Below are 27,692 nucleotides of genomic sequence, written 5' to 3' on the forward strand. Positions count from 1 at the left end.
TTTATTAAAATGTTTGAGTCACAGTTCAAACGGGGTTTGACTGAACTGGTCGCTTACGAGAGTGGTCGCAAGGAGAGCTTCGACTGTAATACATGGCCCCGTGAAATATATACATATTCACCTAGTCAGAAGGGCTTTAATGCGATATCATACAGAAATGCTTTGCGAATGTTATAAAGAAACAGAAAATTACTGGTGTAAAACAGTATTTTGCAAGACTAAACTCAAGTTTTAGAAACGTAGAACAACAACAATTTTTGGAATTTCCTGTAAGATGAAAGATTATTTAAAAATTAGTCAAGTTATACGGTCATGCTATCGCTATACCATTTTGGGCAGAGTCATTGGAGAGAAGTGGTTGCATTTAGCAATTGATTCCAGTTAAGAATGATGCCAATTTTTGCATTTTTTGTTGTTCTTGTTTCAAAAGTATCGCTTGCGTATTTGGACATGATAATGGTTGAAATTACGACCCAACATATTAAAAATGGAATTTCACCACACGCGAGAAAAGGCGACACGCGGCGGGGAGAGCGCGCTCGCGTTTCGCACGCTCTACTATCCCTGAGGAAAAATGGGGGACTACTCGTAGTCTACTTCTCGCATCACTTAGCTCACAATTTGTAACCTCTAGTATTATGTGTTAGTAGGGGGTGTCATTTTCAAGCGACTCAAAACGCCTCAAAAACGCAGAAGACGACACTAAAAACATATGGTACGTTACTATATTTATCTTTCTTACCTTGCATTAACATTTGGGATCAAAAGGTGCAAACTTCTGTGTTTTATGAAGCATTTCTAACGATCATTTGAATCAAGCCGAGAGCGTTACGAAATACAGTAAATGTATGCGATCACATGTGGTGCGTGACATCACGAAGCGATGAACAGTTCGGATGTACGCCGGTGTTTACCCGTTACATTGACAGATGTAAGTAATTTCAATAACCCCAGCACGCATGCTCTCCAGGTGACATTATTCCTCTAATGACCAGCTCCCTCTGAGTTAGCTTGCTAGCTACAATCTTGGACAGAATAAAATGGAACAGCAAACCGCCATCCCTCCCAAATCAAGGATGAAGCCACGCGAAAGGCAAAACGTGCCATTTTTTGTATTTTTTCATCTTTGATTTAAGAGGGGGCAGGGGAAGGGGGTCTAAATTTTTCAGTTATTTTGTCCCGTTAGCCTGAATTTTTTTTTAGCTTTTCTCTTCGCAGTTGCATAGTTTTGGTCTTTAACTGCCATAATGTTCTTTACATTTGTTACGTGAATCCCTTATCAGGAGTTAACCTTGAGTTATTTTTGAAATGTTTATTTATTCTTTTCATAGCGTTACAAGATTATTCTCTAAAATTAAATTACAAGAATGGGCACTCTATTCAGCGCACGTCAAGATGGTAGGTGAAAATTGTATTTCTGACAGTGTAGTATAACGAAGCAGACAGAAATTGCTATTTTGTGGGCACGGACCAGGGACTGGACCGGTTAGGAGGAATTGTGGGTAGCTTTTTGACATATGTTTAGTTGTACGTTGCAAATTTTAATCAGTCTAGGTCAGCATTCATTCGAGCTCCTAAGGTTTATTTTATTTGCTATATTTCAAGTGTTATATATATTTGTTTGTAGCCTTTTGGCAACTAGTTTTTGCGTACCTCTACCCCCGAGTTGTGGGCACCACAGCTGATTTCAGCAGGTGGGGGCGTTAGGTTCCCTTTTTTCCACAAAGTGGTTTTGGGTTTTCGTATCCGGCGGTGTCGTACTTAGTTTCTTTCTAGGTTTGTGTTTTTCATAGGGCGTTTTGTAATTAAGTGCAGTCTTGTAATCTTACCGAGATAAACTGTGTTTGAGGTCCTTGCTGACCTACGGGCCCCTGTATTTATTCTTGTGTGGGTGTCTTTCTGGGTAGTGTAGGCAAAATACGAGATTCAACGATCACTTCTCGTGGTGGTAATATGTTTTTCAACTAGCTCCGGGAGATGTCCAAATTTTAAAAATGTTACTTGTATCAAGAGATAATAAGCTCTGGTTGTGTGTAACTTGCCAAGCGCCATTTGAATTATTATTGTGATCTATGAGTGGCTTAAATACTCCACGGGTCCGTCGAAAGGGTTTTTCTGGAGCCCGTTGCTCAGAGGTCCCGGTAACTTCACGGGTCCGATAAGTTACCCGGTAAGTCCCATTAAACTTTTCAAACTCCCATTATTTTGGATCTCGGTATTTTTTCAGGTAAATCTCCCAGTAAGTTATAATAGTTACCAGGAAATCGCAAATTAAAGTGCAGTGATGGATGGATGGATGGATGGATGGATGAATGGGTGGCTGGTTGGTTGGTTGCTCGGTCGGTCGGTCGGTCGGTCAGTTAGTTAAGATAGATAGATGGATTGATGGATGGACGGACGGACGGACGGACGGATGGTTAGTTGATTGGGTTCCCTGTTTAATCTTCTGTTTTATTGTCTTAATTAATCACTAGAAATCTATGTAACCAAATTCTATCAGCTTACTACTGCGACAAGCGAACGGTTCATCTTATGCATGAAATAACTTTGATTTTTGATGTCTTTCAGCGCGCTTATTATCTTCGTCTGGTTTTACAATTTCAATTTTTAATAACATCTCGTGCACGGCTAGAAATTTCTCATTTTTTTATGAATTTTTTGGTGTGGGTAAATGATTCATTTCTTTCTATGATCACCATTATTAAGCATATTAAAGGAGAGGAGTTGTCATATTTTCTTTCAAAAGCCTTCGTGTACGAAACCAATGCGCAAACTCCGGTCTACCTTTTTCATGGTTTTACTGTATAGAAGATTTTTTTTTTTTTCTAAAACACCTGTATCTACGCATGGACTTGATGTGTAGAGGTAGGTAAATATTTTGCACTGATGTTATATCGTTTGTTTTCTGCAACAATTGAAGAAGAAAGGAAAGGTAATGAAAATTGACTTTATCGTTGATGGGTATATTATGAAGGGTGACTACTGCTTGGGTGCCCTGTTTTTTACAACCTCACCTGTTAAAGTAAGTTTAATCTTTCGTCTTATTTTCTTAATTAATTACTAGAAATCTATGTAACCAAGTCAACTTGAAATTCTATCAGCTGACTACTGCGACAAGCGAACGGTTCATCTTACGCATGAAATAACTTTGATTTTTGATGTCTTTCAGCGCGCTTATTATCTTCGTCTGGTTTTACAATTACAATTTTTTATAACATCTCGTGCACGGCTAGAAATTTCTCATTTTTTGAATTTTGCGGTGTGGGTAATTAATTCATTGCCTTCTATGTTCACGATTATTAAGCATATAAAGGGAAAGGTGTTGTCATTTTTTCTTTCAAATACCCTCTGATACCAAACTAATACGCAAACTACTGTCTGCCTTCTTCATGCTTTTAGTGTATAGAGGAAGAAGTAATTTATGCCTTATAACACCTGTCTCTACGCGTGGACTTGATGTGTAGAGGTATTAAAAATCATTTTGCACTGATGTTATATCGTTTGTTTTCTGCAGCATTGGAAGAAAAAAGGAGAGGTAATGTAAATTCACTTTATTGTTGATAAGTATATTATGAAGGGTGACTACTGCTTGGGTTCCCTGTTTTCTAACCTCTCCTGTTGGAGTAAGTTTAATCGTCCGTTTTATTGTCTTAATGACTAAAAATCTATGTAACCAAATCAACTCGATATTATATCAGCTTACTACTGCGACAAGCGAACGTTTCATCTTGTGCATGAAATAACTTTGATTTTTGATGTCTTTCAGCGCGCTTATTATCTTCGTCTGGTTTTACAATTACAATTTTTTATAACATCTCGTGCACGGCTAGAAATTTCTCATTTTTTGAATTTTGCGGTGTGGGTAATTAATTCATTGCCTTCTATGTTCACGATTATTAAGCATATAAAGGGAAAGGTGTTGTCATTTTTTCTTTCAAATACCCTCTGATACCAAACTAATACGCAAACTACTGTCTGCCTTCTTCATGCTTTTAGTGTATAGAGGTAGAAGTAATTTATGCCTTATAACACCTGTCTCTACGCGTGGACTTGATGTGTAGAGGTATTAAAAATCATTTTGCACTGATGTTATATCGTTTGTTTTCTGCAGCATTGGAAGAAAAAAGGAAAGGTAATGTAAAACACTTTATTGTTGATAAGTATATTATGAAGGGTGACTACTGCTTGGGTTCCCTGTTTTCTATCCTCTCCTGTTGGAGTAAGTTTAATCGTCTGTTTTATTGTCTTAATGACGAAAAATCTATGTAACCAAATCAACTCGAAATTATATCAGCTTACTACTGCGACAAGCCAACGTTTCATCTTGTGCATGAAATAACTTTGATTTTTGATGTCTTTCAGCGCGCTTATTATCTTCGTCTGGTTTTACAATTACAATTTTTTATAACATGTCGTGCACGGCTAGAAATTTCTTATTTTTTTCTGAATTGTTTGGTGTGGGTAAATGATTCATTTCCGTCTATGTTCACGATTATTAAGCATATAAAAGGATATGAGGTGTCATTTTTTCTTTCAAGAGTCTTCGTGTACGGAACCAATGCGCAAACTCCCGTCTTCCTTCTTCATGGTTTCATCAGTTCTAAAACACCTGTCCCTACGCGTGGACTTGATGTGTAGGGGTAGTAAAAAATATTTTGCACTGATGTTATATCGTTTGTTTTCTGCAGCAAATGAAGAAATCATAAAAGGTAATGTAAATTCACTTTATTGCTGATAAGTATATTATGAATGGTGACTACTGCTTGGGTTCCTTGTTTTCTAACTTCTCCTGTCGGAGTAAGTTTAATCGTCAGTTTTATTGTCTTAATCACTAAAAATCTATCTAACCAAATTAACTTGAAATTATATCAGCTTACTACTGCAACGAGGAAATGGTTCATCTTATGCATGAAATAACTTTGATTTTTGATGTTTTCAGCGTACTTATTATCTTCTTCTGGTATTACAAGTGCAATTCTTTAAACTGATGCAATGTTTGTCCGCTCAAACGGTTAGAAACATCTAACTTGAACTCCTACAAATGACCTGGAAGGAGTGAGAATTGCCGTTGAAAGTCATATTGAGATTCAGTTTTCTTTCATGTATCCTAGCGTAGCGTCTTGACTTCAACGATCAATCACCCGGCATTCTCAGTGTATTAATCGAGCTAATCTACTTGACCTTCCATAGTATTCAGAGGTAGAGAAAAATAATATTTTGTACTAAATTTTATGATTTGTTTTTATCCGGAACTCAATAGAAGTTTAACAGGTAATATAAATTTAATTTATTGTTGATTGTTATGTTATGAGGGGTGGCCACTGCTTGGCTTCCCTGTTTTTCAACCTTACCTGTTAGAGTAAGTTTAATCTTCCGTTTTATTTTCTTAATTAATCACTATAAATCTATGTAACCAGATCAACTTGAAATTCTATCAGCTTACTACTGCGACAAGCGAACGGTTCATCTTATGCACGAAATAACTTTGATTTTGATGTCTTTCAGCGCGCTTATTATCTTCCTCTAGCTTTACAATTACAATTTTTTATAACATGTCGTGCACGGCTAGATATTTCTCATTTTTTTATGAATTGTTTGGTGTGGGTAAATGATTCATTTCCGTCTATGTTCAAGATTATTAAGCATATAAAAGGATATGAGGTGTCATTTTTTCTTTCAAGAGTCTTCGTGTACGGAACCAATGCGCAAACTCCCGTCTTCCTTCTTCATGGTTTCATCAGTTCTAAAACACCTGTCCCTACGCGTGGACTTGATGTGTAGGGGTAGTAAAAAATATTTTGCACTGATGTTATATCGTTTGTTTTCTGCAGCAAATGAAGAATTCATAAAAGGTAATGTAAATTCACTTTATTGCTGATAAGTATATTATGAATGGTGACTACTGCTTGGGTTCCTTGTTTTCTAACTTCTCCTGTTGGAGTAAGTTTAATCGTCAGTTTTATTGTCTTAATCACTAAAAATCTATCTAACCAAATTAACTTGAAATTATATCAGCTTACTACTGCAACGAGGAAATGGTTCATCTTATGCATGAAGTAACTTTGATTTTTGATGTTTTCAGCGTACTTATTATCTTCTTCTGGTATTACAAGTGCAATTCTTTAAACTGATGCAATGTTTGTCCGCTCAAACGGTTAGAAACATCTAACTTGAACTCCTACAAATGACCTGGAAGGAGTGAGAATTGCCGTTGAAAGTCATATTGAGATTCAGTTTTCTTTCATGTATCCTAGCGTAGCGTCTTGACTTCAACGATCAATCACCCGGCATTCTCAGTGTATTAATCGAGCTAATCTACTTGACCTTCCATAGTATTCAGAGGTAGAGAAAAATAATATTTTGTACTAAATTTTATGATTTGTTTTTATCTGGAACTCAATAGAAGTTTAACAGGTAATATAAATTTAATTTATTGTTGATTGTTATGTTATGAGGGGTGGCCACTGCTTGGCTTCCCTGTTTTTCAACCTTACCTGTTAGAGTAAGTTTAATCTTCCGTTTTATTTTCTTAATTAATCACTATAAATCTATGTAACCAGATCAACTTGAAATTCTATCAGCTTACTACTGCGACAAGCGAACGGTTCATCTTATGCATGAAATAACTTTGATTTTGATGTCTTTCAGCGCGCTTATTATCTTCCTCTAGTTTTACAATTACAATTTTTTATGACATCTCGTGCATGGCTAGAAATTTCTCATTTTAATGAATTTTGCGGTGTGGGTAATTAATTCATTGCCTTCTATGTTCACGATTATTAAGCATATAAAGGGAAAGGTGTTGTCATTTTTTCTTTCAAATACCCTCTGATACCAAACTAATACTCAAACTACTGTTTGCCTTCTTCATGCTTTTAGTGTATAGAGATAGAAGTAATTTATTCCTTATAACACCTGTCTCTACGCGTGGACTTGATGTGTAGAGGTATTAAAAATCATTTTGCACTGATGTTGTATCGTTTGTTTTCTGCAGCATTGGAAGAAAAAAGGAAAGGTAATGTAAATTCAATTTATTGTTGATAAGTATATTATGAAGGGTTCCTACTGCTTGGGTTCCCTGTTTTCTAACCTCTCCTGTTGGAGTAAGTTTAATCGTCCGTTTTATTGTCTTAATCACTAAAAATCTATCTAACCAAATTAACTTGAAATTATATCAGCTTACTACTAAAACAAGCAAACGGTTCATCTTATGCATGACATAACTTTGATTTTTGATGCTTTTAGCGTACTTATTATCTTCTTCTGGTATTACAAGTACAATTCTTTTAGCTGATGCAATATTTGTCCGCTCAAACGGTTAGAAACATGTAACTTAAAACTCCCAAAAATGACCTGGAAGGAGTGAGAATTGCCGTTGAAAGTCAGATTGACATTCAGTTTTCTTTCATGTATCTTAGCGTAGCATCTTGACAAAATATGTAGAGAAATGTGACCTGCTGTCCGTATTTGGAGTACTTCATCCCTTACCCCTTTTTCCCATAATAGTTCTGGTCTAGTTACTTGCTTTTATCTAAGGGGTTATGGGTTAAGAGCATTAACAGGTAATGTAAATTTAATTGATTGTTGATTGTTATGTTATAAGGGGAGGCTTCTGCTTGGTTTTCCTGTTTTGCAACCTCACCTGTTGGAGTAATCTTCCGTTTTATTGTCTTAATCACTAAAAATCTATGTAAGCAAATCAACTTGAAATTATATCAGCTTACTACTGCGACAAGCGAACGGTTCATTGTGTATGCAATAACTCTGATTTTTTATGTCTTTTAGCGCGCTAATTATCGTCTTCTAGTATTACAATTACAATTTTTGAACTGGTGCAATATTTCTCCTGCTCAAACGTTTAGAAAGATACAACTCGAACTCGAGGTAGAAGTATTTTTTCCCTATAACACCTGTCTCAACGCAACGACTTGATGTGTAGAGGTAGTGAAAAATATTTCGCACTGATATTATATTGCTTGTTTTCTGCAGAACATAATGATGAAGGACGAGGAGGTAATGTGAATTCAATTTATTGTTGATGGGTATATTAAGAGGGGTAGCTACTGCTGGGGTTCCCTTTTTTTCAACCTTTCCTGTTGGGGTGTGTTAAATCTTTCGTTTTATTGTCTTACTCACTAAAAATCTATGTCACCAACTTAACTTGAAATTATATTAGCTTACTACTGAGACAAGCGAACGGTTCATCTATGCATGAAATAGCCTGAGTATCAGGCCTTCCTAAGGGGCCAGGGGAGAGGAGATTTTAGATTGGGGAGGAGGGAGGGGGGGGGAAGAGAAAGGAAGGCCTGACACAAAACCATTCAGCAAACCGTGTGACAAATCCAAAATCTGGATGTGGCAGTGATTGGATAACACAGAATATCCCTTGACGTCACCGACCGCAAGTAAATACGAGCAGAGCGATTGGAAAGGAGAAGTCATTGAAATTTTTCATAGATGTTTTGATTTCATGTGGTACTTTTATGGACAGAGACGCAGAGAGGAATTCAAAAAGGCTCTAGAGGTAGCCTGTCAATAGGCCTCTCAAGTTCTTTCCTGGAATAAAAATAAAACCCGAGCAAGAATTGTGTTTCCAAAGCCTCGTAGTTAAAAGGAAAGATGTTCTCGAAGTATGGAAAAGCCTCATATACCAGCATCTGCCGAAACTGTGTCCGAGTATTGCTTTCACAAGACCGGGACAAAGAAGACAAAATCAGTGCCTCAGATATCTAAGTTCTGATTTAAGAAGATATAACGAAGAGACAAAATTCTCTGTCAGAGAGAATTTTGTCTCTTCGTTATATCTTCTTATTCAAAGCTCTACACTTAAATAGTGTATTGAGCACTGTTTAACGGCTTTAGCCGCTTTATTACACGTAAGTTCTGATTTACAACATCCTGCCGTTAAAAGGGTATTCTTACTGCAAATAAAATTAGAGCGAGGTAGCCATGTATTGAGAATAGCCGATAGCACCAAGGCTTTAGCTTGACTTTGCTTGTGCCTATTTCGATAGCGTACGTGATTAGAATTCGTTCGCTTCCTCTTCCAAATTTTTTTTTTCACTTTTGAAATGTTTTAACCTCGAGCGGGCGTCGTGATATTTCGCTTTCCCTCGGACGATTCTCGGCCTGGTCTACCTCAGCTTTTTAGTTGCCAGACTCTCAGGAACCTGCTTATTAATGAGTGCCTGTTGTAACTCTGCAAACAAAAGCAATTTACAATTTTCCGGGCGCATGTTTATTTACAAACAGAGCGTTGGCGAACTTACATTAGTACAATTCCTAAAACATGTTATAATTCCTCAAAAACGGCACGTTTTCCACTGCAAGTATTCGAAAACTCCTCATTGGAGGTTTCAGAAAAAAGCGAAATCGTAGCAAAACAGGCACCGGAGCTCGGCCAGACCGAAGGTGAGATTTATTTCAGGCAAGCTTTTTGACACGTGAAGCTGACAACCCAATGACTGAAATGATTTTGATTGGATGGTATCGAGTCATGTTGTGTGGGGGTGAAAGGCTCCAGTGAAAGCATCTGTGTCAGGCGTTTCTCTCCTTCAGCTGTCTCCCTTTTTCGCTTCCATCTTTCCCTTTTTCCCCCCAGAAACGCCTGATACTCAGGCTATGCATGAAAAAAATTGGATTTTTGATGTCTTTCAGTGCGCTTATTATATATCTTCTTCTGGTTTTACAATTACAATTTTTTAAACTGATGCAATATTTCCCCTGCTCAAACTTTTCGAAAGACCCAACTCGAACTCGAGGTAGAAGCACTTTTTCCCTGTAACACCTGTGAACATGATGTGTAGAGGTAGTGAAAAATATTTTGTACTGATGTTATATCGTTTGTTTTCTGCAGAACTTGACAAAGCAAGGGAAGGTAATGTAAATTTAATTTATTGCTGACAGGTATATTTTGAAGGGTGGTTACTGCTGGGGTTTCCTGTTTTTCAACCTCTCCTGTTGGAGTTAGTTTAATCTTTCGGCGGTTTTATTGAGCTGCTAGAATGCCAGGGATATCTTTGTACTTAGCATATTCAATCACATGATCGATCGTTCTGACGGCATCAAAAATTGTTCCCCCCTTGACAAACGTGTTTTTATTAAAATGACTTCAGGAAGCACCTTTTCCAAACGCTTTGCCAAAGTTTTAGACGCCAATTTAGCATCAACATTTCTAAGAGATATTGGACGCCAATTCTTCACCAACGTTTTGTCTTTTCCTTTCTTTTCAATTCAGGTGATAACAGCCTGTTTCTGTGAGTTTGATAGTCCCCACGGTTTTTCCGTGTTCGAAAGCATAGTTCAGACTATCAACTACCAACTTTTGAAACAAGGGCCAAAAGGCTAAGAAAAACTCGACTTTTTTGGAAGGTCTGCAATACATTGTAGCATTCATCATACCCAAGGATACCCTCGCGAACGTTCCGCTTCTCCGCTAAATATCAAAAATCGGTGAGATCATTTATAAACGAGGAAATAGCCTGCGTGTCTGCACAAGTTTTTACCATCATAGAGATTAGAATAATATAATTCCAATTCATTCTTAATCTTTTTTGGGTCGCTAGTTAATACTCCATCCCTTGTTAAGATTTTGCGCGCACTGCTTTTCGTTTTATTTGAATTTTCTAAATGCGAAAAATATTTGTTGTTTTTTTTTTATCCATTTTATACCAAGTTACCCTAGAACAAATGATTGCCCCTTGTGTAATGTAATCGTGCAATTGATCATATTCTGTTTGAAGACACTCCAGTTTCTCGAGATTTCCACCATTGGGATCGATATCACATTTTTCTGTATATTCCTTCAGCTTATATCGTTCGCCTTTTGTAGTTTTGCTCTTCTTTCACGGGCTTTACCTTTCCTGTATCTGATTGTTCGCTGTCTTATCATATTTTGTATTTAATTAAATCCCATAAAACACGCTTATCCCAAACCTTTTTAAATTCCTCTAACCAATTGACAAGTTTGATTCTAACCAATCCGCTACAACGATGCATTAAGCGCGCGAAAACTGGATTTGCAGAGGAGTCTTGTAATTCTATCACGCATTTTGGTTATAAGTAGACAGGAGGGTACATTTGTTGAGTTCCATTTTATACGGCCATTGAGATGAATAACGAATCTCTTATTGGAAGTTTGGTTTGTAGAATCGTGGGAAAGTATAACTGATCGTCTCTTGTATTTTGATTCGCCCTATGGGCTCGCCAAAATACATTGTAACTCGTAAAAATATCCTTATACTACACATTAAACCGCCCAGTAAGAAAAATATGCTGGGACGAATATGAGGGTTACTCGGGGGTCTCGGCCGAACACGTTATATAAAGTTTCTGAATCGCCTCCACGCATGCGCAGTGTAGTACGCATTACATACTATAAGGATCTCATGTTAGAGTAAAATAGTCACATCATTTTATTACATTTCAAATCACAAGTTTACATTCAAGGTTTACAGAGTTTTAAGATATCTTTGGCAATGGGCACACAACAAATCAAAGTCTCCGATGGTATTATTGTAAATGATAGTCTTCTCTGTTTCTCTCTTCTTGGTTCGAATACGTTGTTTCAGGTCTTCAATCTGTTTCTCTCTAATCTGTAAAAGAGTTCGTATCATTGCCTAGACATGTTCAATTTCCTAAGGACTTTATCTTTTCTGTCGCATACGTGTCATAGTAAGAAATAGCTTTTTCACAAACAGCGTCATATACTTGTTTGTTCCATTCAAACAAGAACGAGTTTAACGTTTCAAAGTTCAGATCGTGATTGGAGATGTCTTCTACAATGAGGACATGCATAAACTCTTGATACCCTGGAACCTTGGAAGTGTCTATCACTTGTAGTAGTTGGTCCATCTCATTGTTACTATGGTCCATCGGGAATGAAGGCTTGTTGCTTCACACAAATACCATTTTTCATACACTATCAAGCGTTTTCTTGAATTCACAGGAGCTGTAACAAAAGGATACTTGTAGTTTATCAACCTATTACATAAATAATGTTTAGTTTAATAATGTTCCCATCGTTTCCTGTTCCGTAACCTGGTCACCATGGCTGTTCTCGCCTTCCGTTTATTAGATGATTTGTGTGTTGAATCAGGCGGGGTATCCAACAACAAAGGGAGTGCCATTTCCTCAGGTGAAATAGAAGGCATCGTTTCTATTCGGCGAGGAATTTTCGATTCCACTGTAGTCACAGGTGTCGCGGGTAGTTTTCTTGGCATTTTTGTAGACTTTGATTGAGATGTATTGAGGTCTCTTTTCCTGGACGCCTCTGCAGGTGTACTTTCATCTGTTTTGCCGGATGTCTCTGTAGCAGGCAAAGGATCTGGTTTGAGAAGGACCACAGTCGGTTTTATCGCCGACTCCATTTTCATTTGTTTTGTCAGTCCTTGATACCGCTGTAGAAGTTGATCCAACATGAGGACTTTTTGGTCTTCTGGTAAAGGAGACTCTATGATTTGCTTCATGTCTTGATCTAATCTCGTCAGCGTTGGAAGTTGAACAGGAGCAGTTAAACGCCGTTCTGTCTTCATGCTCTGTAATAAATGTTCCGGTATAATCACCATCTTTTGAGCGTGCTTCATTTGAACACTTAAGAGCAGCAAGGGCTGGTAAAAATCCTCCTTTTTGATTGAGCACTTCCTTCTTCTGTTTAAGGCTCGGTTTCTTGCGGGTCAAATAGAGCAGCTTTGACTTGTGCGGTTTCAATCGTTTAAATGACGAACTCGGTACTATGATGTTGCCTTTAAGAAGATTCAGGGCCACTTCCCCAATAGCTTCCATCTGCCCTCTGTTAGCATGGGCTATCATATCTTTTCGTTGCTTTCCATTGCTTTTAAAACACGCACAAAGAAAGGGTAGGTGTTGTTGGAATTTGGATTGTTTGGCAATACTTGACCGCTTTCGTTTTGTCCCTCTAGTCTGAGTCGTAGTGCCAGAACATAGGACCATATTGCCGCCGCGTTGATTAACAACTCTTGACTTCACTGTGCCACCTGACTTACACGAAGGCATGGTGCTAACTGACGTCGACAGTTAGAGGCCCGTCTGTTTTATGGGTTTTCTTGTTGACCTAGACCACAGGCAAAGATTGTGAGACAGGCAGTATGTTGCTACGTAATCGTAGGATAGCCGGCGTTCGCGGATGTAAATCCAACATGAGATAACCATACGACTGCGAGGTGGCGTCTTGAAAACTTTCCCATACGTAAGGAACGTGCCCTGCAAAAGCTTGTTGAGCCAAGGTTCGGAAAGCCAATGTATCACGAGGATTATTAAAGGCAATGATGTAATGAGCATTGAGAGAAATACTTCTTGAAAATTTTCCCGGTGGGAAAAGGTTGTGTCAAGTAGATACAGGTGACATCACAATGATGAGACACTTTTGTGAACAGGTCCAGAATACGTTCGTCCTCGCTACAATTCCTCATTAAATCATCCAACACGAGTATACCTGGACGACAACCCATTGGAAATAAAGCCGGAATATCTTCAGAAATACCCTCTACAAACGTAATCTGTGACGCCATGTCCTGAAAGCATTCTTGCCACTGCCCATAACAGTACATAATTTTACGAATAGGTCTTTCAAACAAAACGTCTGCATACTGAAGTAATAGTTTTGTGAACGTCGTCTTTCCACATTGACTCGGCCCTGCGATCATTACACTGCTCGGGCATTTGAACTGAGCCATGCTGCCCACACAGAACGAAAAACCAGCTGATGCCAAAGTTACTGGTGCCTTTCTCTTTATAGGAGTGTATCTCAAGTCCAATACAAAATAAACACATCATGTTCATCATTGCTTACGCCAACATTTGAATGACTTACAAGTTTGTTCACTCTGAAAGAATGGTGACCTCTGCCTAACACTTGTCAACGATTTTACATAGCTGTGAACAAATGTGGCTACTTGTGCATCATTCCACTGTGTATCGTGCGACCTAAATTTAGCTTGAGTAGCGTCCATATCAACGTTGCGTGCTCGATGGAATAAATAAAATAAACAGTAGTCTCCACAAGTGTCTGAAGTAAGTCCCTGGAACGGTTTGTTGTTGTAACGCGTAACATCTCGCTCTATGTATCTATCCATGCCATAGGTATCGGAAGGAAACCCGTAACTGTCAAAGAATTCACTTTCCCACGGAGAAATAAAGTACATGGCCACCCAATGTGTCCCGGGCTGATCATGAGGGTCCGTATCTGCGATCAGTCCCGAAGGATACTTGTTAACAATAGGTCACTTGTCTCTTGGGACGACACCTTGCATAAAGGGAGCTAAAATGGGGTCTTGTAGTGCCGCTTGCCATAGCTCAAAGGTGGTATGCATCGTTCTGTCTTTAAGCACCCTGTGACAGGTCGTACACCACACGTCTGTTACGATCAATTTCCAACTGATTCTGGAATTCTGCGTACACAATTAAATTGAGAACTGCAGGGGTCTCAGTGCCAAATTTTAAATACAAGTTGACATTTCTGCTGCGATTAGGAATCAAATGATCTGGATGGCCACTTCCTGCTGGTGTTGTGTCCAAGCGAAATAAACCATAACCCTGCTCCCATTCTTCTCTGTCAATGTGTATACCATGACCACAGTTCATATCACCACTGCCTGAGAAAAGTGTATTGTAGCCATCGATTTTCTTGCCACCTATCAAGTCGATGCCTGAGTAAGGCATTTCTTCTCCATTGACTGTTAGACGAACAGCATTCAGATCAAACAGTTGGAAGTTGAATGGGTTCCTACCCAAGTTTCCATTGTAAGCATCGTTTCGCACCATTCCAAATAATTTATGATGTGGGGGATGAGACCATTGAATAGATCGGTCTCTGTGTGATTTAATACTCCTCTGGGAATGATCCTAGCATGCGTAGGGGTTCTTGTTAGTGTATAGATTGTAGGAAGTGCCTTCTGACCCGTTATGGTTTTTACGTGATCCAATTTAGTGCTGTCTGCCACATGAACAGTACGTACACGGAGCGTGCTTGACACTATTTGTAACTTGCAATCGTTGGCATCTTCACCACCCATCAGACTAAATTCACTGCTGTTAAGATCTATCTTGATTTTGATTTCCAATCCATCCAACAGTAACTTGTCAAGGTTGACTACATCACACAGGGGTACACCAACCATTCCAACTTCAGCATCTCCAGTGGTAAAAGAACCTCTCTTTTTTAGACCCAAATTTCGATCTGCTGTATCATCCACCTCATCCATATGCCCAGCAGTGTCTTTGTAGTACAACGCTTTTGTCAAGTAAGATTTCTTGGCCTGATCAGTAAAGTTAAGCAAGGTCTTGATATAAGCATTGTAGGCTTGTGTGTCTGATTGTTCTGTGACAAGGGTTTCATTGATCTTGATAGTGAACTGTTTGATGATAGAATGAAGAGCGTTGTTGATCAACGTATATTTCTTCCCATCTCCTGTCTCTCCTCTGTTTCGTTTTGTAACTTTCACCACCAGACGAAGTTCAGTCTTGTTAATGTCGATGTAATCGGACAGAGGTTTGATCACAAATCCTATAGGATTGGTGCCACTCTGAATTGGTTCATAGTCCACCCATTTACTTTTGACAATAGAAACATCGGTGACCGGCACTTCGAATAACTGCAAACTGGAGGTAACTCCTGGAGCAGAGAAGGGATGTGCTGAAGCCATACTCAGTCAAAAATAGTCTTGAACGGTGCCGATGTTCTCGCTTTCTTGACTTGTCCTGTACTGACAGAATTCGCCTTTCGTTTGCGTTTATATACTTTTCCACGCTCTTGTTGTTGCGTCATGTCCCGAAAGGCCTCAGTGAAAAATGGTTTTCCGGCGGCTTTTGCTCTCGTTTTTGCTGCTTTCTTCAGTGATTGCCCATTCATAACATCTTGAGCAATTTGCACTCCTGTCTCTAATCCAGTGGACAGTAACCGTTTTCCCACTTTCTTTGCAGCGGTCTTGAGAAGAGGTGTTGCTGTTCGAAAGAGAGAACGAAACATTCCTCTCAATCCATTTCCACCTTGACCATACGGATGTGTTCCTCCATAGATACTAATATCTTCTTTACCTGGTTGCACAATAGGAATCACATAGCGCTGATAAGGATAAAATTGATGGTTCATTGGTAGAAGCATCTTACAGAATTGTTCTTCGTCGAAAGTGTAATGTTACTCTGACAGCAACAGACGCAAATGATATCAGTCGACCTGTGTCGCTTCTTATATTCATTTCCACCAAGGAGAAAATAGATGTTCGCAATCAATGATAGGTAGGGCGTTTGATTTCGTCTGCTACCATTTCACCCGGCTGACCGCGCTTTAATATCATGCGCAGCAGATTGGCTTGTACCTCCCCTACCACTAAGGACTCTATTAGGTCAGAGTAGACATACATGGTTTGAAACAAATGCTTGCTTAACATTCCCCATACCAAATCGTCGTTTCGTCGAATCGTGGTGGTGGTAGCTGTAAGGGTCACACTCTGGTTCTTATTTAGTTGAACAGATGTAGGACTACTGGTGCGATAAAGGGCTGGTACGAGATCTCGATGGTTCAAATACCCTAAAGCTCGAGCCAGGTTCTTGGGTAACATCACTTGAAATCCTGTGGGTAAGTACAATTCATAGTAATATTTGACTTTTTCGTGAATGTAGAAACATTCTTTGCCTCCAAGAAGTTTGATCTTCTTTCCACTCTTGATATAAATGTCTGGAAAGGCACTTTCTTATCCTGTCACCATACCGCTGATCAAATCCTCGACTGTTCTGTATGTGTCTCGGGGTAAATATATCGGTAAGGTCCATTCCTTTTCACCATTGTAACGTAAAAGATAGGACACCTGATTGCTGTGTATATTTTCCTAAGTATGTGGGTAAATAATATGCGTCATGGCCACTTCCCAATCCTCACTCAAATGCAGTTGACTTGGGAGTTGCATTTTGAAACTGGAAGGTGTGTTCTCAGGATACTGATCTATGCTTGCATCACTGGCTACCACGACGTAAAAGCTACTACTCATCTTGTTCTTCTCCGAAAATGTAGTACAACGTTCACTGTTCCACCTAGAAATGATATAGGCTGACCACATCCACTTGTTAAATAGATGTCAATCGTTTGAAATGTCTTGGTTCTCAGGGGTAGATAGATTATGTGTTCAGGCTGCTCCATAACTGTCTGTCGGAATGAACCGTGTGGTGCCATTTCGTGTAACAAAGACAGTCGTGTGTCACCGACCTGCCAAGGCTCGATCAGATTCGTTTGTACTTGGACTACTCTGTGTTTACAGCGACAAAGAGAGACTGTCTGAGGTATTTCATGGGTACCCCGAAAAGTGATAGAATTACGGATGGGCAGCACACACCACGTATATCCAAAATCATTGACCAATGAGGGATTCATTTTTACACCCATCGTGTCTACTTGACGAGGTTTGTTTTCACTGTTTATCCATCCAAGTGCTTGGGCAACAGGGGCTGTCACCATTATCCACACGTCTTGAGATGTGATTGTTATGTTCCACTCATTATCGATAGCTGTTTTCAAGTGCCAGGGTGTGGGGGCTTTGTTCATGCATTGAAACAATCCTTCTACCACATCTAATGCTGTTCGATACCGTCCAACAGGTAAGGTGAACTTTTCAATGTGCTGACTTCTGAATCGCCGCAACATGAGATGGGGATGATTGCGTTTGTGAGGGACCTCAAACCAAGAGAATGGATAAATGATATGATGAAGTCCAACTTTCCAATCTTCTTCGTCTGGTAAATGAATTTGACAAGGTAATGCAAGACGCTAATACGAAGCTGAGTTGGTAGGAAATAAGTTCGTATTGGCATTACTGGGAAGTATAAGGTAAAAATCTCCATCCTGTTTCATGTTTACTGTAAGGACACCAGCTGCTTATAAGGAATCCAACTATCGTATTTCTTGGGCCAGCCTTTCCAATGAACCAACGCTTCTTTGGAAGCACCTTTTCCACGATACTTTAAAATTTTTTCAATGCGAAACAAGTGATCTGGCTTTTCTAGTACTTTCTGTAGCTCTGGCTCATAAAAGGTGCCTTGAATGAAATCACCGTCTGCTTCCTTTAGGCGATACCCTGGAGGATCTCGGAGTATTCTTTGGGCAATGGTAAATGTCTCCTCCGTCCAGGATGGCAGATAACCTTTCTGAAAGATTCGCTTGTGCTTACTGATCTTGACTTGATCTCCTACCTTGAATTTATACTTGGTGGGGGCTGATTGTTTACCGTACAAGGTTCTCCAAACAGCATGTTCATTAGACTCGTTGACATCGGCCGGTTTCATTTTGATGCTTCAGTGTATACTCTGTAATTTCCGTTGACGAAACCATCCTAGTTTGTCCAAATAATGGTAGGAACTGGTCGTGGTAAACATTGTCCACATTAATTGCCTGAGAGTCCTGTTGAAGCGCTCAACCACTTGGGCTTTGGTTTCGTTGTATGTCACAAAAAAGTGCACGTTTTCCTCTTTAAGAAATGTTTGAAAAGCTCTGTTTTTGAATTCAGTTCCAGCATCTGTTTGCAACTTCTCAGGTTTACGCCCTCGTCGAAATATGTCCTTGAATGCTGCCACAAGCTCCTTGCCGGTTTTAGTCTTGAGAGGAACCACCCACGCAAACTTAGAAAGCACATCGATACAAGTCAACAAATACTTGTAACCACGGTTCCATTGACTGAGACTTTGCAAGTCCACTAAATCAGCTTGCTACTGAGAATCTATCCCAAAAACAATTACTCTGTTGCGACGAAAGTGTTTTCTTGCAGGTTTGTGTAGTGTGTAACCGGGTTGTAATTGCAACCATTGAAGTACTTGAGAGCGAGTTACTCCATATCGACGGGCTGCCCGATATAGTTTGTCCACACCACCCAAAGCTGAAGGACGGTCTAGTTCATAGTACAGTTTCTCTAAAAGTCAGTTCTTCTGGTTGCTGCTCCTCTTCTTCATGTTCTTCTGGGGCCTCCTGTTGGTACTCGTCTGATGCATTTCTCAAATCGATGTGTACTTCACTGCCACACCATGCAACTAAACAACGCATCCTCTGACATATATCACTTAAAGCCAAAGTAGGCGATGAGTTTCCACAAAGACGACTTATGACACCGCCCATGGTTTCAAAAGAACTGATAGGTAACGTTTGTCCATATGCTTTTTATATGTTTGTCCCGGTAACATTAACTGGGTTTGACTTTAAATTGATTGGCCACATTACCAGTATACTTGGAAGTGACATCACTCACCAGGGTTAAGTAAATATTCGACATGATGTCTGAGCAAAGCGTTTACCCAGTTAAGACCTTCCCATCTATTTATAATCAGAGACCACACGGTTTTTTAAGACTCGCAAGTGACTTTAATGCGTCATTTCACCTCCCTCTCGATGAAACGTTACAATTCCTAGATTATTCAAAAGCTAAACTAAAAGCATGCAAATATTCTTTTGGGGGGGTTGGCGCCACCATGCAACCTTACCCCCAAAGAAAAAACCTAAGTTGAAAGAGAAAATAACTACAAAGATAACAACAAATCAACTTCCGCTCCAAACCAACTGTAACCGTAGGGGGTTGATACGCGAGTGGTGGGGTCAATGACACGTTTGTCAAAAACAAGACCATAGTTCTTGAAGCGCTTGGTGATCTTGATCTTCTTGGTCACTTGGTCCCGATCTAAGTAGTCAGGAATGGTGATCGGGATCTTGCGTTGCTCTTCCAATGGGTCGTCCAGTTCGTTCAAGATGTTGTTCTTCATGGTTTCGTAGTTTAAGGTTTGCAGGGTTTTGTAGTTTAGTGTGAAACCACGGACCTTGCATTCTGTCTTGCCTTTCTTCGTCAGATAACCGTAGTTTTTGGCCCCACCACTCACGAATTCAACAATGGTGTCTCCTCCCAGTTCGTCTGTAAACTGACCCAAATACGGTCCCAGCGGTAACTTTTCCTGCCAGCCAGCGCTTTCTTGTTTTAACTTCAACCATTTGTTCACATATTCAGCAAACAGTCCTGTGCGTCTGTTCTCTGGTTTGAAGTGAAATACTTCGTGAATCTTGATAAGTTCATAGCCTTTCTCAACCGCCTTCTGAGTTTCTGGTGTACACCAGGTACCTCTTAACATGCGCTGTTCTTTGGTATGACCACACATATTGCTGCGTTCAAGGAGCGGTTTCTGCATTTCTTCTTAGACACAGGACCTGCAGAGAGGAAAGGTGAGTTTTCCGGCTTCTCGGACTGGGAAGACGGGGTGAAAGAGTCGCTCGGGTGGGACAATGTCGACTTGAGCGACGCCAAAGTAGTTGAAGATGTTTTGATCTTCGGGGTTGAAATGACATTCCGGAAACCCCACTGGATAGGTGCCATATTTGTTTATGCTTGGTGGCCCCCGTTCGTCCGCCAAAAAACGCGTCTCGTGGCTCTAGGGGTGGCACCATCTCGAAGGATTCGAGAAAGGTCTGCAGTTCAGGATCAGTTTTCTTATCATGGTTGAATTCACACCCCCACTTTTCAATCACTGTATACCCTGCTGCTTGGAGTATCGCGGTTCTCTTTAGGGTCGCCTCGTACGTTTCTTCAATGGTCCTGTCTGGATGACAGTTGTGTGTTTTCTGCCTCTGAATCGGAAAGCACTTCTTGCAACCGTGAAAAAAGCATCCGTGATACTCGTAGACTGTCTTTGTCTCGGCATCGTACCCATCCACGGTGTAGATCTGGGCAGGAGTCAGAACACGGGCCTCACCGTCCATTGAGTTTCGTTAATGCTGAGAAATATAGGAAAAACAGACACTGTTAGCGACTAACGAAGGTTTGTTTTGGTTTTCTAAGAGGTTCACAGATTATAATTTTTGCGTGCATATGCTGTTGCATGGTACCAAACATGTCACCAAACCTTAAAGGAGGAAAAACACTGCAAGTTCATTTTCTTAAATGCAAATCTGCAAGTTTCCCATACATTTCTTTGTTATTTTTGACTTAAAGCGTGCAATGAACAATGCACAGACCAAAACATTTCACTCAACCTTAATTGCGGTAAAATACTGCAACTAAACTTTTTAACATGCACACTTTTTACACAACTTACTTGTATGCGACCTCCAATCTTGGAATTTTCATATTCAAGCCACTCGATGGCCTCTCTGCTCTGATTCGTCTGATGTTGCCGCCATCCATTTCTTGGTTCGAGGGCAAGTAAATTTCTTTCGAGAAACATTTTCCTCCACACCAGGAACGCAGTGCTGGCGATAGTCTTGCGTGACAAGATCTATGCCGGTCAACTCCACCATTTCCTCCGAGAAAGCGGCCAACAAACCATTGGGAACCTCGACATCGCTGCGTAGATAGGCCGAGAGTTCTTTCTGAAAGTCAAAGACCGCATTGCTTTCGACTTTTTCCTTGTGCCAGGTCAGGAACTCTTTTCTTCGTTTCTCAGTCATCTGTTCCGGGTGGTAGTCTTCCACAGGGGCGTACTCTCCAACGTAGTCATATTTCTCAGGCCTAATCCATGAACACGCAAAGAACCCCTTGTACATCTCTTGCAAATTAAAGGTGGCAGGCAATTTCTCTAAGGCCATGTGAAAGAAATTGAGGGAATCCCTGAACACCATATTATTACATTCAAGGACAAAAATTTAGCCTCTTGACTAAGCACCTTCACGGCCTTATAACCCATCTTATACAACACGGTCAAAATAAACGACGAATCAAATCCTCTCATATTGTGCGCATACACATACACTTTCCTTTCCTTTCCATCCTCCGTCACCGTGTTTGCCATCACATTCTCTAACAACTGACGCGCCGTGCCTGCCTCCCTATAACTTCCTTCAAGCCCTATATACCGCCATCCAACACGATACTCTTCAAAATCCTGGTTTTGATCTGTACCACATTCAAAGTCAATCACGCAGACAAGGGGTTCTACTTTCGCAGATTCCTCTTCCTCCTCTTCTTCTTCTTCTTCATCCTCGTTTTCTCCTACGGCTCGAAGACCTGACGTGTTTTCTTTCTCTTCATACAGCTGAATATAGCAGCGGTGATTAATATCTTTCTCCTCTTTACAATTGCTGCAGGTATACTGATAACAGCGATGTTTTTTCTTCTTTTGGACCTTGTACTCTTTACAACACTGAGCGCATTTCCTGACTTGACCACACACACTCTTGCCTTGCTTGCTTTGCTTGTGTGTTTCAAAACAATTTTGCCCATAGAAGTAGCGATTACAGACACTGCAATAGAAATCTTTAGGTGAAAATTAGGACATGTCTTGTTTGTTCTCTTGCAGGCACTGCAATTTTGCCCAAAACAGTTGTGATGTGAAAAATCCTCATGATCATAGCCTTTTTCACAGTGATTGCAGTAGTAACTGCGGTTCAGCAGGGCAGGGACACTTCGCAATCCGTGGAAATGGTTTTCCACTTTAAGGAGGTAAATTTTCTTCGGATGATTAGCATGGCTTCAAACACTTGGATTGGATATTGAGGCATTTGCTGCTGAATCTGTTTGATCTCTTGAAGGCCACATGGTCCCTCAGGCACACCAACCTCCCTGTGCAATTTTTTCGCTAACATTCCTTGATGCCACCGTCCATCTCGAAGTTCTTGATAATGCGGATCGTCATCTGCTAGCGCTTTCATGGTCACAATTGCACGTGCCGCACAAAGTTCATCTTTGTTTTTGATCGTAATAATACGTTTTTTCTTCTTCAACATTTGCTCATAGGACATGTAGCCTGGATTTCCTTTCTTCCAACCACTACCCCGACTGCGATTTTTGAAAAACAAAAGCTCAGCGTAAAATTCCCCACTAGTGGCATCAAAACTCTCGGATGAATTCAACTGTTTGGCCAGACGGTCTAACCACGCGCGACCCATCTCACTTCCATTCAACCAATCTGTAAGGGGGAGAGGTGGACAACTGGTCCACGTATGGGAACCGGTGCTGTGATGAATGGGCATCCATAGCGAATAATCTTTGACAGGACCAATTTGATTGTCCTCAACAAACTGAACCAAACCTTGTCTAAAGGCCTCAGACACCGCTTCTCCTTGAAATTCACCATTGGGCGCTCGCAGTTGCTCCAAACGAAAACGAACAACATGTTGCGCTGCCGCCCTGTTGCGAAAACCCCGAGGGGAACCAATTCTTTGTGGGTTGATACGAAAGAGAGGATTACCTCCCTGTTGATCACCACGTCTCGCCGCACTTAACAACTCAGGCTCAACCGCGGGATCCATTAACCTCTCCCCTTGACTCGCAGTCCATTCCTCTGAAAAAGAGAGAGGAACAGACTGATTTGTTTTTGTTCACATATTATAATTTTAGTGTGTTTTAGCGGTTACAAAGTACAAAACAAATCGCGTAATCTTAAATGCAGACTTTTTACGCGTCCTAACTTTTTTTACTATATGACAGCTTAATGACAGGTTGATATAGGTTGATGACAGGATGATGACAGGATGATTAGGTTGATGGACGGGTAAAACTACATTAAGTCTTTAGCAGAAATAAGCATAACTTGCGAATGCTTTGCAGATAAAACTATACAAATGACTGATTTTCGCTTTACTCTCTTCACGAATCATTTACGTTTCTAAAACTACATTTTCGTTTATCTTTCGATAATTCATACAAACGAACAGAAGGCTGTTTAGGCAATGAATTCCCGCTTATTGCAAGTGAACATGAATGCTTTAGTTAGCTGATCCAATTATAGATAGAAACATACCGTCTATCCTATTTGCTTGACTTTCACCCAAAGAATCATTGATTTCGAAAGAATCATGCATTAGTTCATCTTTATCGGCATCAGTCCACGGCGTTGTGTTCATCATGACGATTGAAACCGAATGACGCTTCAAGCAACGCGAATGAGTCATATTCTGTGTAAGGTCAAGGTGAACAGTATAACTAAATTTGGGTTTAGGTCAAGGTTACACAAGGTCACCACGTGATGAAAAACTGGTTGAAACCGGTTGAAACGGCGTCGCTGACGCGCTTACGCAAAGGATGTTCAAGGCCACCTGACTTTGTTTTTGCTGAGTCAGCGAATTTACATGCAAACTAGCTGACTGAAACAGGGTTTCACTAATTAATTAATTTTTTCCACCCCTGTCTGCGTGCTAATTTGACATCGCAGCTCATGTTTGTATTTCCCAAGACACAGAAAATATCACACACAAAGTTTCTTTTTATTCATAAATACCTAACACAGTCGCTAGGGACGTAGTGGAAATGTCTGGTACAAATCCGCCCATTTCGTCTGTGATAAAACTTACTTACAAAGCGGAACGTATCAGACTCACTAATTGAGCTGGTCCAACCGACCAACTACTACAAGCGATAGACACTTCCAAGGTTCCAGGGTATGAAAAGTTTATGCATGACCTCACTGTAGAAGACATCTCCAATCACGATCTAAACTTTGAAACGTTAAACTCGTTCTTGTTTGAATGGAACAAACAAGTATATGACGCTGTCTGTGGAAAAGCTATTTCTTACTATGACACGTATGCGACAGAAAAGATAAAGTCCTTAGGGAATTGAACATGTCTAGGCAATGATACGAACTCTTTTACAGATTAGAGAGAAACAGATTGAAGACCTGAAACAACGTATTCGAACCAAGAAGAGAGAAACAGAGGAGACTATCATTTACAGTAATACCATCGGAGACTTTGATTTGTTGTGTGCCCATTGCCAAAGATATCTTAAAACCCTGTAAACCTTGAATGTAAACTTGTGATTTGAAATGTAATAAAATGATGTGACTATTTTACTCTAACATGAGATCCTTATAGTATGTAATGCGTACTACACTGCACATGTGTCCTACACACTTTATGAACCCTGCCAATTCTTAAGAAATGATTTAGGAAACGTTTTGAAACGTTTTACGCAAGTTTCATTACTGCGCATGCGTACTACACTGCGCAGGGACACCCTCCCACAAGTGTAAGCTGAACCCTTCGTACACCTATATAAGTTCCGATCATCTATGGATGGATAACGAATAAGACCCGAAGATGACCCGAGCACCCGACGAACATTTTTGATGACGTCATTTCGTGACTATGATATAAAGTACTTGAGCCCATGGGTAAGACCGCTGAGTTTAAAGGTTGCGGCAAACTGACGACTAATACTACTAATAAATTCACGCTTTTGTAACAAAACTCGGTAACAGATGTTTCTGTTGATTTCCGTCCGCCATGTTGGAGCTCATCCAGGTGAGTACCTGCATGCATATATGCATGGCGTCTCCATAGAAATCTCTATAAGTTTGGGTAAAACGTTTCTTCGGATATCTCGTATACGAAATATTCGTCTGACCTGATCTTGGCGAGGGTCTTTGTATATGTACCTCCTTTCATTTCCCAGATTCTGGACTTGTCGAATGGTTTTGATTTTTATTTTGATCTATTTGAATGGCGTGACACTGAAAACCAGCAATAGATTGAGCTCATCGGAGCTGCTTTTAGAAAGTTTGAGCATAACATCCTGGCAAAAGAATCTAACATTATGCCGGAAAAATAGTGCAAAATTCAGGCTGTCACTAAGATTTGAAGTTGCCGGGTAAAGTTACTGTAACCCGTAGGCGGGTAACTGAGCGGTGAAGCAACAGCTCTGGAGGGTCTGCACTTTCCGGATTTTTTAAAATTTGGAGGCCAAGCAATGCTGTTTCCACTAGCACCAGAGCTGTTAGGCAACTTCTCTTTAACACGCGCTCACAGGAGTTGGCTATAATCATCTCATATCCAACAAGCGCGAGTGGAATAACTGTTTCTTACTAAAAACAACCACAAAGTATCGATAAAACTTTTAAAAAACACGCTTTTCATGTGGCACACGCCGTCAATCAAAACTACCACATTTGTGTCAACGGGAACAGATTGATAGAATGAAGAGAGCGAAAATAGTATACAGCACTATAGGAGGGCCATAGAGGGGCGTCCAAAGTTCATGTAAACTATCAAACTAAAGAGTTCGTTTTTGGACCATTTTGAACCTATCTACATAAATAGAGTGGCGCCCGCTTAAACCCTGGTTTTTTCATAATAAAATAAACCCAACACGCAATTTTGGCAGCTCAATTTTGTTAACTTTCAGTATTTTCATTCGCCTGATGAACACTCTCACCATGTACATTGCTGGCGAAGTACGGACGTAGTGTTGTCGTCCAGATCTGGTAACATTGGCATTTCGACCTTGTCCTCATTATCAGAGAGATTGGCTTCTGAGTCTGTCTCATATCCGTCTAATTATGGTGGATGGACTCACTGACTACCGCATAAAACAGTCACGGAACAGTTATCCACAAAGGTGACATCAGGCGTACGATCAACCTTCTTCCTCCACTACTTCGCTAGAAACTTTCTTTACTACTGGAATCTATTTCTTCGGTTCGTCAGCGCTTGATAAGTTCAATTTTATGCAGCTTGGTTCATTGGAAAAACCTGCTGGTGGCAGAGTCCCTGTCTTGTCCCATTGCTTTCTTTTTGGTGTGGCCACTTCTAACTGTCCTTTTTATCCATCTGTTATATAACCATTTGTAATTTTTGTTTAAGTGACACAGTTAGAAAAGTATTAGGAGACGAAGTCCAAAAATATATTTGCACAAGGGAAGATTTACTAATGAAATGAAGAAAGTGATGTCGAAAAAAAATTCATGTAGCTCGAAAATTCCCCACTCGACCGTACTGGGTTACTGTATACCGTTTGGATGCCCTGAAACAATAACCCATTGATTGGTTATTGTTTAACCAGTTATGTAGGGGTATCCAATGAGAAAGAGGCAGTCAGTAGTACGGTTTCTGACGGGCACTTGTAAATATACACGTTTTGACCACTCAGAAAGACTGCAGTTAAGATTTTCTTCGGGAGCTAGCTGGTGAGATTTGAAGGATGGCATGTCAAAAATATGGCTTTAAAGGGAGGGGCAAGTCAAAATAGTAGGGCGTGTAAAAAGGGGGGTCAACCGAAAAATTCCTTTAAGTTTTGCCGTGACGGCATCTGTAATTATGAAAACATTCTACCAGATTGCCAAATCTGGCCAAAACAAATAAGTAATAGGGGTTACTGTTTCGTCGTTTATCATGCATTTGCGCACCATCACGACCATCATATTTACCAACCTCAATAACTTCAACCAACCCATTCTCACTCGAAATACGTTCGATACTGCAAGTATGTAAAATGAAACAACCTAAGGTTGCTACTTTTTGAAGTTGCTAAACTACTTTCTTGTGGTTCTCCTTGTGTTGGATCTAATCCCTGTTTTCTGACGCCGGTAGACGAAAAAGAACGCTCGTCATGCTCAGCAGCGCTGCTAGGAGGATTTTTTTTTTTAACGGCAAGCAGCCTATAGATAGTTTGGAATTTCTGAGTGAGGTTTTTCTTTAGTTGTGGCATCTTTCTTAGTACTGAAGGATATCCTCGAAACACGATAACTTCCTCCTCCTTTAGTATTGACATTTTCTGGTAGCTCCTGCTCACAGCTTTTTAAAAGGTTCCAGTCTTTCATTGTTCCTTCATAAGCTGTATACATGAGTGTTTGTTTTCGTTAGCGCGACCAAATTAAAGTTTTGAAAGAGAAGCTGCGAAGCCATGCGGTTAATGGGGAGGAAACGCTTTTTAATTGCGCCTTCGACTCTCGCTTCTCCGCTTGTAACGCAGGCTATGAAGTTGCTAACTACTTTATAAAGA

General features: G+C 40.2%; 1 protein-coding gene and 2 pseudogenes across 2 annotated transcripts in view; 1 reads left to right on the forward strand and 2 right to left on the reverse strand.

The window, feature by feature from the left end:
- The first annotated feature begins 666 nt into the window (after positions 1 to 666).
- LOC140931192 (uncharacterized) overlaps positions 667 to 27,692 on the forward strand; it is a 47,301-nt gene continuing 20,275 nt past the window's right edge. The window contains exons 1-9 of one of the 2 annotated variants that reach the window (XM_073380954.1): positions 667 to 715; positions 1,332 to 1,398; positions 3,515 to 3,535; positions 4,112 to 4,132; positions 4,689 to 4,709; positions 5,832 to 5,852; positions 6,995 to 7,015; positions 7,990 to 8,013; positions 9,857 to 9,877. In XM_073380954.1, coding sequence (XP_073237055.1) covers positions 1,368 to 1,398; positions 3,515 to 3,535; positions 4,112 to 4,132; positions 4,689 to 4,709; positions 5,832 to 5,852; positions 6,995 to 7,015; positions 7,990 to 8,013; positions 9,857 to 9,877 — 181 coding nt within the window. In that variant the 5' untranslated portion in view covers positions 667 to 715; positions 1,332 to 1,367. Of the gene's footprint in view, positions 716 to 1,331; positions 1,399 to 3,514; positions 4,133 to 4,688; positions 4,710 to 5,831; positions 5,853 to 6,994; positions 7,016 to 7,989; positions 8,014 to 9,856; positions 9,878 to 27,692 lie in introns of those variants that run through there. The other variant, XM_073380953.1, reaches the window with a different exon arrangement.
- LOC140929788 (uncharacterized protein F54H12.2-like) lies at positions 12,365 to 17,861 on the reverse strand (annotated as a pseudogene).
- Positions 17,863 to 20,139, reverse strand: LOC140930006 (uncharacterized; annotated as a pseudogene).

The sequence above is a fragment of the Porites lutea genome, chromosome 3 (assembly GCF_958299795.1).
Source record: "Porites lutea chromosome 3, jaPorLute2.1, whole genome shotgun sequence".
NCBI lineage: Eukaryota > Metazoa > Cnidaria > Anthozoa > Scleractinia > Poritidae > Porites > Porites lutea.